The 12,669-nt window shown below is 39.9% G+C and overlaps 1 protein-coding gene across 3 annotated transcripts; it reads left to right on the top strand.

The window, feature by feature from the left end:
• Positions 1-537: 537 nt before the first annotated feature.
• On the top strand, positions 538-10,260 carry tcaim (T cell activation inhibitor, mitochondrial). 3 transcript variants are annotated; one of them, XM_041942644.1, is made up of 11 exons: positions 538-610; positions 1,216-1,299; positions 1,856-1,988; positions 2,315-2,465; positions 2,593-2,797; positions 4,241-4,363; positions 4,775-4,872; positions 5,933-6,024; positions 6,127-6,359; positions 6,455-6,586; positions 8,251-10,260. In XM_041942644.1, exons 2-11 carry the CDS (start codon positions 1,244-1,246, stop codon positions 8,474-8,476), a joined length of 1,449 nt encoding a protein of 482 aa, XP_041798578.1. In that variant the 5' UTR covers positions 538-610; positions 1,216-1,243; the 3' UTR covers positions 8,477-10,260. The 3 variants fall into 3 exon arrangements, with proteins under 3 accessions (XP_041798578.1, XP_041798577.1, XP_041798579.1); XM_041942643.1 differs by having other exon boundaries at positions 2,542-2,797; XM_041942645.1 differs by lacking the exons at positions 1,216-1,299; positions 1,856-1,988; positions 2,315-2,465 and having other exon boundaries at positions 563-610; positions 2,542-2,797.
• The last annotated feature ends 2,409 nt before the right edge of the window (positions 10,261-12,669 follow it).

Raw genomic sequence — 12,669 nt, 5'->3', positions numbered from 1 at the left:
ATGCAAGTTCCACAGGTGATGGGAGGAGGGCGGGCTTCAAACGCAACATGTCTGAGAATAGGTCATACAGGTCTCAATCACACATTGCACAAAATAGGCAAGCACCCTACCCGAAACTGCTCACACTGTAACCAGCCAGAAACAGTTGAACATGCACTAGCCTACTTTACTGCAGGAAATATGATATCAAGAGGAAAAAGCTTAGTCAGTCTTTAAGGGAGGCAAAACACCACAATTTTACACTAACAGGGCTTCTGGGGAAATCAGCGGGCAAGATACAATATTACCTTATCAAGTTTATTAAAGAAATTGAGTTAAATAATGGAATGTATTTATTTATTTATTTTAACTGCATAACCTCTTGTCCACACTCCAGTCCAATTGGTGGCGGTAATGCACCACAAGTTGATTTGCCAACCGCCAATAAACTACACAGCAGAATAAGCAGAAGCAGAAGAACCTGTTACAATCCAGTAGGTGGCGCAAGTTATATGAACGCCAACACCGTAAAACGAAGAAGAAGAGGAGGAAGACGAGAAAGACGAAGAAGTCAGCCAATCCAGCCATTCCAGCGATTTACCGTGAGGGCAGATTCGTTAATATGTCAATGGTCAGTAAACCACCTTTTATGTATTTTATTTCTAGCTGTGAATAGCTGAACAGTAACTGCTAAGAGACAGAATTCCCACCATGCTAATACTCTTTATGCTAGCCACAGTATCCAACTGGTGCCATGTTTTGATGCTGTCATTGAGCAGAATTCACATAGCAACGACGCTGAAGTAATAACCTTACCTTAACCGCTAAATTACTTTAGCGTCTTTTAGGGAGATTACGCGTTATTATTCGTTAATTTTTAAACTGTTATTTTGCCCACATTTGATATTTGCTTTGATGAGCTGATTGTGTCTCATGCAACTCGATTAGGTAGCTAACGCAGCAACTAAATAGACGAGTAAATTCACCTACGTCGTTAATCCTGAATATGTATTTATCATTTGCACCATTGACGATCATAACAGATAAACGTTGAAACTGATTTCAGGTTTACTGACGTTGAAACTGATTTTAGTTTCAACGTTTATGTCACAGTTATTTCGTACTGGTTTCATGAAGTTCTTCACCAAAGTTACTTGAATAAGTGAATACTGACGAAAGCAGTACTGTTAGTGACGCTGGTTGACACTTGAGTAAAATTATGTACTTTGATATTAGGATTGCTGATGGATTGACTGCAGAAGTCATGAGACAAGCAGCATCAGCAATGTCTGTCAACTTTCTCCTGCGATACACTGTCAGGTACCACTGCTGTTGATGTTGTATGATAAGACTGCTTCGATCGGACAGGGCAACTGTGTTGTCAGTCAGCTGAACTCAACACACCAGAATATGATTGATCAAACAATGTCTATTTCAACTTCCTGGATGTTCACTTGTGTGATCGCTGGGGTGTTATGAGACAGTTCTGCTAGCACTGCTGAACAAGAGTTTATGTATTTACCATTAGTGCTGAACTGATCACATTAAAGCACATTTTAACTATTTCAATAACATATCATGTTCAGTAATTTATCAAATAAAAATGTTAGACATTTGTGTTGTGTAGAGTCTCTCTAGTGTGAGGATTTTCATCTTTTCTTCCTCTACTTTAAACTCATTTGGATGATCACACATCAGCCTCACAATTTTCTTTAAGTGTTGGCAAGTTTTACAGTAGAGTAAACAATTAGTTGAAAAAAGTGCAAGACAGATCAATCATGACAATAATCAGAACACAAGTAATACTTTTTTCCTGTCTTGTCCACACAGGATGGAATAGAACTAATAGCATACTTCCATATCCTTTTCTTTGTAGGGTGGAGAGGAAAAATTTGGCCACACATTTAGTCCAGCAGAGAGCTCTGTCAGGGGCAGATGCTGTCAATGCACTCAGACCGTTTTATTTTGCAGTCCATCCTGATTTCTTCTGGCAATATCCCAGGGAACGGGTAGGTCTCCTATGTGTCATAGATCAATTCATAAATCCAAATAAATATTTGGTTGTTAATCAAACAAATCTGAAGGGATTTAACTGTGTGCAACTATTAAGTTATCAGTATATTGTACAAGAACAAAGCTCATAAAATTGATGTTCCAAGGTTTTGTTCAGACTGTCTATAGTCTTTGTGTGTTCAGCGACAGGATCACACCCACACTGACAGTTGTGGCGTTTTGCTGGCGGGCCACTGTTGGTCAGAGCATAGCCCTAATTATCATGCAGAAAGTTTGTGGAAGACATGGCTTCACCACACTGTGTTAATGTTGTGCTTTACAGGAAGTGAATGAGAATTCATTAAAGAGGCTAAATGGCTATCTGGACAATCTGCAGAGACCTGGCTCACAATCAGTTCAGCCGATGAAGCTCACTTTTTATGTCAGGGATACAAAGGACAGCAGTGATGTGCAGCCAGACCTTCTCACCTCGGGTACAGTTTCCATCAATACTGCCAATAATATTTGTCAGTTCTGTCTAAGAAATTTAATCTTCCCCCTGGTTCTCAGGGTTCCGGTCAGTGAGTTTCACGCTGCACACAAATGATGTCTTGAGCACAGTGATGAACGTCTTGAAGTCCTGCAGCCTACCCATGGAGCACATGAGGGGACTGAAAGCAAGTACAGAGACATCTAAAAATCCACCTGAGGCAGGGATGCCTTTCTCCAGACCTATTAAGTGGAATAAGAGCTACTACACCTTCACTGGTTTCCGAGACCCTGAGCAGGAGCTGCAGCAGGCTATGAGAGGCGAGCCTACACTCAGGTTAGTTCTGGACCTCACCTCAGTATCACAACTCACAATTACAAATTACAGTACAAAATGTAGAGCTGGGTATCAAATTTCAGTGTGTTTCTGTCACAGACTGTAATCATAAAGTATAATCATTAGTTATAAGAAACAGTTCAGCACCACATTCTCACAACATTTTTCCTTATACATTCTGACATTGCTATCCATCTCGTCATCTACTCTCAGAAAGATAGTGAATGAGCATGTCTCTAATACAATGTTGAACTATTCCTTTAAAGTTGATGCCAAGATATTCCAGAGAGGGGTATTCATTTATAATGAGAAGTAAATTAACCAAACAACCTAGTAAACCTGTTGAAATGAAATGAAATGTGTCTGGCTTTCGCCAGGCATTTGCCATTCATTTGAATCAAAACCTTAAGTTTGTGTCACCTGAAGAATCCAATATTCACTCTCTTATAGCACTGTTTTTTACTCTACCATCTCCTGATGGAAATTCGTCGCTCTTTAGCTGCTAAATGCTCCACTATGTTCACCACTTAGTCGCAGAAGGCCTATTCATGGTTTCAGCATGGCTGTGAGGGTCCATGTGACATGCATTTTATCATATGTCCAAGTTAGCAAGGGTCTGAGCAGACCCCTGTGGGGATGTCTGTGTGCAGCCCAGAATTTCTGACTGTGCAGACTATATAATAACAATAATAATAATAATAATAAAAATAATAAACTTTATTTGTATAGCAACTTTCATACAAGAAATGCAGCTCAAAATGCTTAACAACAAACAAAAACATAAAATAAGCTTTGCTGTATTTCTTTTAACATGCTGTATTTTATTTGATGGAGCGGCAGTGGACAGTATGGAGAGGAGCTCCTTTGTTGTAGGCCTGAAACTTTCGCGCTATGTGCAGCTGGCTATGAGGCAAAGCGCGAAAGTTTCAGGCCTACAACAAAGGAGCTCCTCTCCATACTGTCAAAAGTTTGCTGTTGCTGTCCTGTTTTCTAGTGTGCATGTGTGGGACGCATCTGTGTATGCAGACCCCCAACTGTAGTATGTATAGATTAGAATATAGACTCAAGTACGATCAAAACCTATGTCTGTCTGCTGTTTTCTGGCTGAGCACATGGTGAACAGTAGATTTTTAGAACTTTATTGTCAAAAACAGCTGCCTGCTCGAAACCAGGTTGAAGAGAGCACTGACATTGAACCAAAACGGTAAAATTATGGGCTGTAAAAACAAAAGAATGAGGTGCATGAGTTACTTTTCTGTAATTAGTTCAACACTAATGTTTAATGCATAACATTCAAAACAAACAAATGAGGTGCATGGAGATCAGCAAAATTGGTGCTCATGTGGACTTTTCACCATGAAATATACTGATTATAGTATTTTTATATAACGCATTCTCTAATAGTCGTCTAAGAGGGGTTTCATGTTGCCTTTTCCTTGTCAGCTTGTGGCTGAGAAACAATGAGCCTGAGGCAACAAAGAAGCACAGTGCTAGTCTTCCTCGGAGAGATGAACTGAACAGACTGAAGAAGGAACTGTGTCACAAATTTCATCTGGCTGATATTAGGTACTCTCAACTCTATGTTTTTCCCTAACACAGAGTTATTGCTGTGGGTGCTGCACTGTTGTCTACCTTGTCCAGTCACCTGTCTGAACAATTTCGTGAGCTTTGTTCCTGGCTAAATAATCATAAGCTGACAGGTCCAAAGTCCAGTGGAGGGAATAACTATTTACGTCAGCCTTGTTTTGGGCAGTCCGAAGTTCTATCTGAAGCTTGTTTCATTGCATTGTAAGCCACTGCAGTGCATCTTTTAAATTACAGAATAGTAAAGAATAGCCTATAAGCTAGTGTCAAAAGTAAACTGAATTGTTTTTATGGAGACTGGGACTATTGAGCTTGAATTCAAGACTGTGCATGAACTAGTAAGCTGTATATACAGTATATTATTATAATGATAACATCAGTTGTGTGGTGCAGGTGGCAGCGCAGCTGGGGAGTGGCCCACAGGTGCTGTCAGCTCCAGAGTCTGAGCCGACTGTCTCAGCAGAACCCGGAGGCCCTGATCAACCTGCAAGGTAACGAGTTTCACATTAATTCACAGAGATAAAGCCATGTGGCTGGAACACAGTGTAAAGGCAGAGGAGTTTCAGCCATAAACTGTATGTTACGGTGTGTTTACACAGTCGTGGCTTTCAGTTGTTTGTCTTCAATTTGTCTGATGGAACAGATACATTCCTGTTGTCATCAGTCCTGTTGTGTATATACTGGCCACATAACATCTCATGTTTCACTTGTGCTATATGCACAGAAATGCCACTTGAAGCTAACTACAGCTGTTGTGTGTTGGGCTCTCAACGCTGCCAACACTCAGGTGGCCCACACTCTATTGTGCATGGATGCAAACACAGACGGAAGACTGAAGGTCATGCTGCTTATACTACACCACCTGTGTAAGACACAGTGTCAGACTGAGATGAGCTTCTAACAACCAGAACTAACACTACAGAGCAGTTTTACCAATTTAATTTGTCCTGAACATATGCTGAGTATTCATACACAAGAGACTGATACAAGACACAAGATAAGCTTCTTATCTTTGTTATTCCACAAAACAGAACAATAATTGCTGTTATTTGTCTGTCCATGGCAGTATAAAATTGCAGTGTTTTGATTATGCAGTATCAAAGCAGCACCATTAACACATTTCCAATAAAGCGCTCTGATAACAGATCAGTTGTACCCTGCATCAATCTTCCCGTCGGAAGCTTTTTCCCAATACAAATAAGGCAATTGATACATTCTTAATGTTAGTGGACCACATAAATTTGAATTCACACACTTAACTAATACAAACAGTGAGCCCTGTGTTATTTAGTGCTGTCATCACCTTGTTCTCTACATAATCACACTGCCAGTCCAGTTACTTTTCAGTGCTGATTCAAACTTCTGTTTCTCAGCACCAACAAAATTTACTCTGCTAATGTCACTTGAACTCCCTTTGGAACCATAGACTACTACTTTCTACAACACTAATGACTTATTTAGCTTCACTGCCAAGACCAGCAAAACAGACTTGCATAGATGTGTGGAATTGTTGACCTTTCCCTTTAATCTGCTTCTCCACCTTCTTTCCAGGACACACTATTGTGTTTGCTGACCAGTCAGGGATGAACGCCTCTGGACATGTCATGCTGGGAACTATGGACGTTCATCATCAGTGGACCAAAGTAATGCAGCTGCAGTGCTCACAGCAGGAGCACTTCTCGTTTGCCTTAGTCAAGTGTGTTCCTCTTTGTTTTCTGACCCCTCCTCTCCCGGTGTGTCTCCAGTTGTTTGAGCAGCTGTCCAGCTATCGCAGCCTGCAGCAGCAGACAGACTGGCTAAAGGAGAGGATCAGCCTTCTCCTGGGTGGAACTCAAGTGATACATGTGGAGAGGCTTGGACCAGTCCAGCCCATTGCCGAGCACTATAGCACCCTCAGCACCTTCCACAAACGCCTGATGTCCCGACGCCTTCATCTGCACCCCAGGAGCCTGCAGGGGCTCACCATATTGTTGGAAAAGTATGCTGTCACATTACCATCTGAACACCTCTAACATGACACACTACTGTGTGCTTTCTTGAAGTAACATAATTTGTTGTTTGTGTCAATTACAGTGACCGTTCTAACCCCTGTCTCCATGAGATGGGGCACTTTATTATCCCCACCAACTGTGACCCTCCCAAGCTTCAGGTGTTCCTCCAGACCCATGCTCCTGAGGCCAGACAGCGCACCCAAAGCAAAAAACAGTGAGTCACACATAACACACAGCGGTCGACTGTGGCTCAGGAGGTAGAGCAAACTTTGTAAACCAAGCCTTGTTTCAAAATAACCTAACCACACAACTAAATGTGATGGAAGTAGAGAAATGTACAAGGAAACAGAAGGCATCATAATGCTGGACAGTGAGGCAGAGTTGGTTGAAGTACTTTTGAACCAGACCCTTTTACAACCTTTCTGCTGCTGTCCAGTGTGACTGAGATTTCAGATGACAAAGAAAAAGCTGAAAAAGATCCTTTTTGTTTAACCAGAAAAAACACATTATCACTGAAGGAGTCTCTATTAAAGAGACAGTAATTTTCTCATCGTAAAACACAGTTCATTCAATTTCGACAGAAACAAAATAAGACTCAGCAGAAATTTCTTGATTTATTGTTCACTGTTCCCATAATTACCACCAACTCTGGTTTGGTCAAAATAAGTGAGAGAGGGTGGACTTGGGAGAACCAGCAGGGGAAAACAGCAAGTAGAACCAGAATATTTTCTCATCAAAGTTAAGAATTATTTTGTCCTCATATTATGACCAGAGAGATTCAAATATGTTGGAGTGGTAATTACCGGAAAAGGGAGACTGTGGTTGTTTGACTCCTGTCCATCATGCAGTACGTTCAGTGCAGTGGCTCAGGCTCACACAAGAACAGCCACCATTGTATACTCCCATTTTTTCACTCACATCACATATGATTCTTCACAATTAAAACATACGTTTTTATAATGCAATTATATTTGTTGACCTACAAGGGTAGTGTGCTGGAAAAGCAGTCTGGATGGTTGCTTCATGCACTGTACTTATGTACCGTATTCCCCATCCTTTGTCCTTGTCATACAACCCTGATTCAAAAATAATTGGGATGCCATGTGAACGTGAATGTGAACTGTAAAAAGTACAAAGACAGTATATGTAATGTTTTATCTCTACCTTCACCTTTACCTTCATTGATTTTCGTGAATATATGGTGCCAGTTTCGAAACAAGTTGGGACAGGACAACAAAAGGCTGGGAAAGTTGTGGAATGGTCAAAAATCACCTGTTTGGAATATTCCATAGGGAAACAGGTTAATTGGTAACAGGGTTAGTATCATGATTGGGTATGAAAAACTAATCCTTGTAATGCTCATTGGTTTTCGAGTAGGATGGAGGGAGGTTTGCCGCTTTGAGAGATATATGATTGTGTCAAGGATTTTACTACATTGGCTCAGGAACACTGAGCCAAAAAAAAATCTGTAAAACTGTCGGTAAACCCAGTTTGTTTGCAAATTGCTGTATTCTGTTTTTATTTTTATTTCACACAGTGTCCCAACATTTTTGGAATTGCGGTTGTGTGTATAAAAGCATGTGGGTTTTGAAGTATGAAAAAGCTTAACGTTAAGCACTGCCACTGATAGCTGTAAGATGAGCACATTTGCTGGTCATCACTCTGGTAAGTGAGCAAAAAAAAAAAAAAATCTTGCACCATCTCTGATTCCATGTGGTTTGACCTTTCTCATCATATTTAGTTAGAGTGTCCCCACTAAAACACTGATGATGCTGCTCATCAAAAACCTGTGATGTCCTTGCAGCAGTTAAGTTTGTTCATAATGCACCATACCTCATCAGCTTTGTTATGGACTGATACGTTTTTGTGTGTGTCCAGACTGCAGGCAGAGGAGGAAGCTGTGGTGAAGCTGTGTCTCCAAAACCTGTCTTTAAGGAGTCTGTCCAAGGAGGCCAGTGTCAGCTCCAGCCAGATGATCTTGTGTTGTAAAAGACTAGTGGAGCAACGTAACCCCCTCATGCAGGGCTTCCATATTTGTGTTTCTCACTTCTACTCAGTCATGCAGGATGGCGACCTGTGTGTCCCCTGGGATTGGAAGAGCTAAGCTAGAGGGGCACAGTCCCAAGATGCAGTGTTTGAAAGAAGTTTTAGCAGTTTATTGTTGTTGAGGTAGCAAATAGGCAAGTTTCACATGATCATTTTTTTAGATGTCAGGTTGTCACAACAGATTTAATATCTGTTAGTTTCAAGAGAAAACTCTGTTGAAAAAAATCAGCTGTTAAGTGGTTTATTCAAGCTGACAAGTGTGGGCTCATCCAATAAAAAGCACTTCATCCTCACTGGTAAAGCCAAATAGAAGAACTGGATGGTCACAGAGCTCAGTTGTTCCAAACCTGGGGGTGTGGAAGATTGTTTACAAGAAAATGAAAATGATTCTGCTGCATGAAATTATGTTCTTTTTAAGTTTTCACAAAAGTTTGCATTTCTTCTAAAATGTTCGGAGAATTTGACCTCATCAGTAATCAAAAAGGATAGTGTTAGAACCAAACAGTCATTGGTTGAACTGTGATAATGGAGGTAGGTAGTCATTGTTTGGCTAGTAAGGGTCACAAGCCAAAAAAGTCGCTGTTTTTTATTTGTTGTGTGGAGTTCACTGAGAAATACTTGAATAATGGTTCTTTTAAAGGCACAATCTGTGACCTAAATGTAAACTGAAATAGTCATAGGCGCGTGGAGTGCAACCACATTTACAAGCGAAACTGTTCTGGTCCGATAGGTCGCACCGGAAGGCAAGCTGAACAGCCTGCTGTAATAGAGAGTGGCTACATGCAATGAATTATGCTAATGGGGATCAAAGCATGCTTTTGTCTCTCCTGGAAGGCATTCATGCTGTTGCACTTAGCTGTTCACGTTAAAAGTGACATAGTTGTGTAATCTTCATGCAACAAAAATGAGAACTTGTGAGAAAAGTTCAAACTCCACCCACTTTCTCAGCTCCATACTGCTGACTAATGACTGTGTGAAGTGGCCGTGTTTGTCAGATTGTAAAGTTAACAAAAATTTTGACACAGTCCCCAGTTCCGGGGGTTTCAGGCCCTGTTAAATTATGCAACAAGCACTTTGTTTGAAGCATACTGATGCCATTAAAAGGACCAGTGGGAAAGATTTAGGGGAACCTATTGGCAACAATTGAGTATAATATCCATAAGTGATTTTCATTCCGTATAATCACCTGAAAATATGAAACATGTTTTTGTTACCTTAGAATTACCTCTTTATGTCTACAGAGGGAGTGGTTCCTCTTCCACAGTTTTTGCCATGTTGCACTGCCATGTTTCTACAGTAGCCCAGAACAGACAAACCAAATACAAAACTAGCTCTACAGAGGACCTGTCGCAACTTTCAAGGCCACTGTTGGCTTCCTATCACGCTTGGTAAGGGAAGGGTGAGGCAAGGGATGTTCCGCTGGTTGCAATCCATAATCTCACTGCTAGATGCCACTAAATCATTCACACTTTCCTTTAAGTTATCAATATTGCTACTGTTGTAGTGTCAACTGCTAATTATTCACCTAGAAGTGAATATAACTAATTTATGTGATCAGTGACAGAACTGTGTGGGAGGCTCATCACTTCACCAGACAACTCAGAAGAAGACTTTTTACAGTGTCATGTTACAACTGTGATGCATCATGTGGGCTAAGATGTGTGGTGATGGTTTGTTTCACTAGATGGAGCTGTTATAGACATATTGGGCTACATTTTAGATGCTGGTGTACAGTCCAGAGTCCAGTCCACAGTTGCGAAGTCTTTGGTAATGGAGGACCCTTTCTTGTATAGTGCATCAGTCATTTGAAACACAGATGGTTCCTCTCAAATAAAAGTCATTTCAAACTCAAATGTTTATGATGGTGTCTGTTAATGTGAAAAGCACTGGACTCTCAGTAACACCATACCCAAACATAACCTGTTCCAACTTCTTTCAAGTAGGTGCTACAGGACACAGTACACCAAAGCAGCCAGACATAGTCTGCTTTGACAGGACATTGCTCTGATGGAAAGTTTAATCAGTCATATTGTATCAAAAACCCTGTAACACTAAAGTATCCACTTACATTCAAATTGTAAATTATTTACAGTTAAAAATACACACGGTGCCCTAATGAGTATGGATCATCCATCTATAAATCCTGAATGCTGTACATACTGTATATACACAAGTATATATGCAGTACATAATCTCTCACTTCATGTATACAAATTAATCCAGTACTTTACCCAATCAACATTTGATTCTGCACTATTTGTATTTGTTTACGATCCACAAAAACATATATGTAGATGTATGCTGTTGGTCATTGTTGCTTTCCATTTATACATCTTTTTTTTCACCTACTTGATGTAGATTATAGTTCTATGTTTAGTTTTTACTTATTCATCTTAATTGACAGTGTTTTTAACTGTATTTCTATTTCTGTCATCCCATAAATTGTTCTTGAACCAGTATAAGTACACTGAAAGCAACTTAAAACAAAACTGATTATAATAATATAATAAAAAAGTGAAGATCTAATTCAAGATTCAAGATAATAAGAAAGATAAGAAAGATTAGAAAGAATAAAATTAAGATAACTACAATAAAATAAACCCACGTGCAATAAAGAATATTCGTAAATGCAATTAAAAATATACCAGATTGAAAATATACTTAGGCAATAAAAATATACTAAACAATAAACAATAAAATATACCAGTGAAATGTGCCAACAGAATAAAACATACAAACAGAATAAAATATACACAGTGAAATGTACCAACAGAATAAAATATACCAGTGAAATGTACCGACAGCAGCTGAAAACAACACACAGTCACTTTATTCACCACCAGTTGTTAAGCTAATTCTTTTTGCACTACCGTTTACATTTGCACTATTACATTCTCAATGTTTCATTGTTTAGATTGTACAGTTTTTACTTAGTTTGTACAGTTTTTATTTAGATTGTACAGTCTTTATTTATCTCTTTTTTAATATATGTCCTGTCACAAAAGATTGAAGAGTAACGCAATTTCGATTCTCTGTTTGTCCTGTACATACTGCAGAATTGACAATAAAGCTGACTTTGACTTTGAAATATACTAAATATACTAAAGCCTATAGATTTACAGAATGAGGGAATATTTCAAACTATATTTTGACCGGCAGCAGGTCAGTACCTGGGCACAGTAGTTGGCACTGTTGTCTGCCCATGTTTTTTTAGGCTAAAAAGATGGGATGAAACAAAAGAGGCAGAAAAAGACGAGACAGGGTAAGAAACAGTGGAGAATGATTTCTGGTAACAATGCTGTAGTTGTGCTATGAGTACAGTTGTAGCATCAAACTATGCAAACTTTTATGTTGGCCTTTTTGAAATGAAATACATCTTGTTGGGAACTGGAAGGAGCTTGGTTGATTATTAGCAAATATCAGAGATAGTTAACAATACCAATAACTGTATAAATACCAATACAATTATTTATACAAATTAATAATAATGGGGTACGACTCAGAGATCAGGGAGCAATAACCAAACCATGGATTTAGTCTCACAAATGGGGTGTTTGCTCAAAATGCCAAAGTTTAAAATACCATTTTACATTTATGAGGTGAACAGTGAAGGGTTGAATTTGAACACTGACAATGACAACAATGACACTGACAAAAACAGCTGACAAGACACCATTAGAATTGAGACAAAAAAGAGATAAAAAGGGAGTACTGTGACGTGGCTTGACTATGTATCCACGCCCACAACAATAGTATAAAAGGTGATGTTTCCACAGTGGATCTCAGTTTGTTCTGCAGAGCATAATTGGGCTTTGTGATCTGTGAAGAGAATATAGCTAATTTCAGACTCTGTGCATTTCCTAAGGAATTGCTGACTCCTTCTGAGGCTTAGCATTTTAAGTGACACAGTTCAGGCTTGAGAATAAGGCAGTGAAACATAATTTGAACCTGATTCAGTGAGAATCTGGTCCTTGATGGGGCATCAGAAAATCCACGTCAATGTCGCCTTCCTCCCTGCCACTGCATGGCACTGTGCCAGGTTACCGACACGCTGAATGCTGGGCGGCGCCGTGTGCACCTTTATATTCAGGTGGGAGGCCTCACCTCACTCTTTCCTTCCACTCTTGATCGATCTCCTCATGGTGGAGGCCCCAGCTTGGCATGGCAGAGCTCATTGTCTGGCTTGGCAAGGCCATTTTTGGCATGCTTGACCTCGCAGAGCACCTATGGTCCAGGTATGCACTGCACGGC

Source organism: Chelmon rostratus, chromosome 8, assembly GCF_017976325.1.
Source record: "Chelmon rostratus isolate fCheRos1 chromosome 8, fCheRos1.pri, whole genome shotgun sequence".
In the NCBI taxonomy this organism is placed as follows: domain Eukaryota; kingdom Metazoa; phylum Chordata; class Actinopteri; order Chaetodontiformes; family Chaetodontidae; genus Chelmon; species Chelmon rostratus.
Note: the sequence above shows the minus strand (reverse complement) of the source record. Positions and strands in the feature narration are given on the sequence as shown.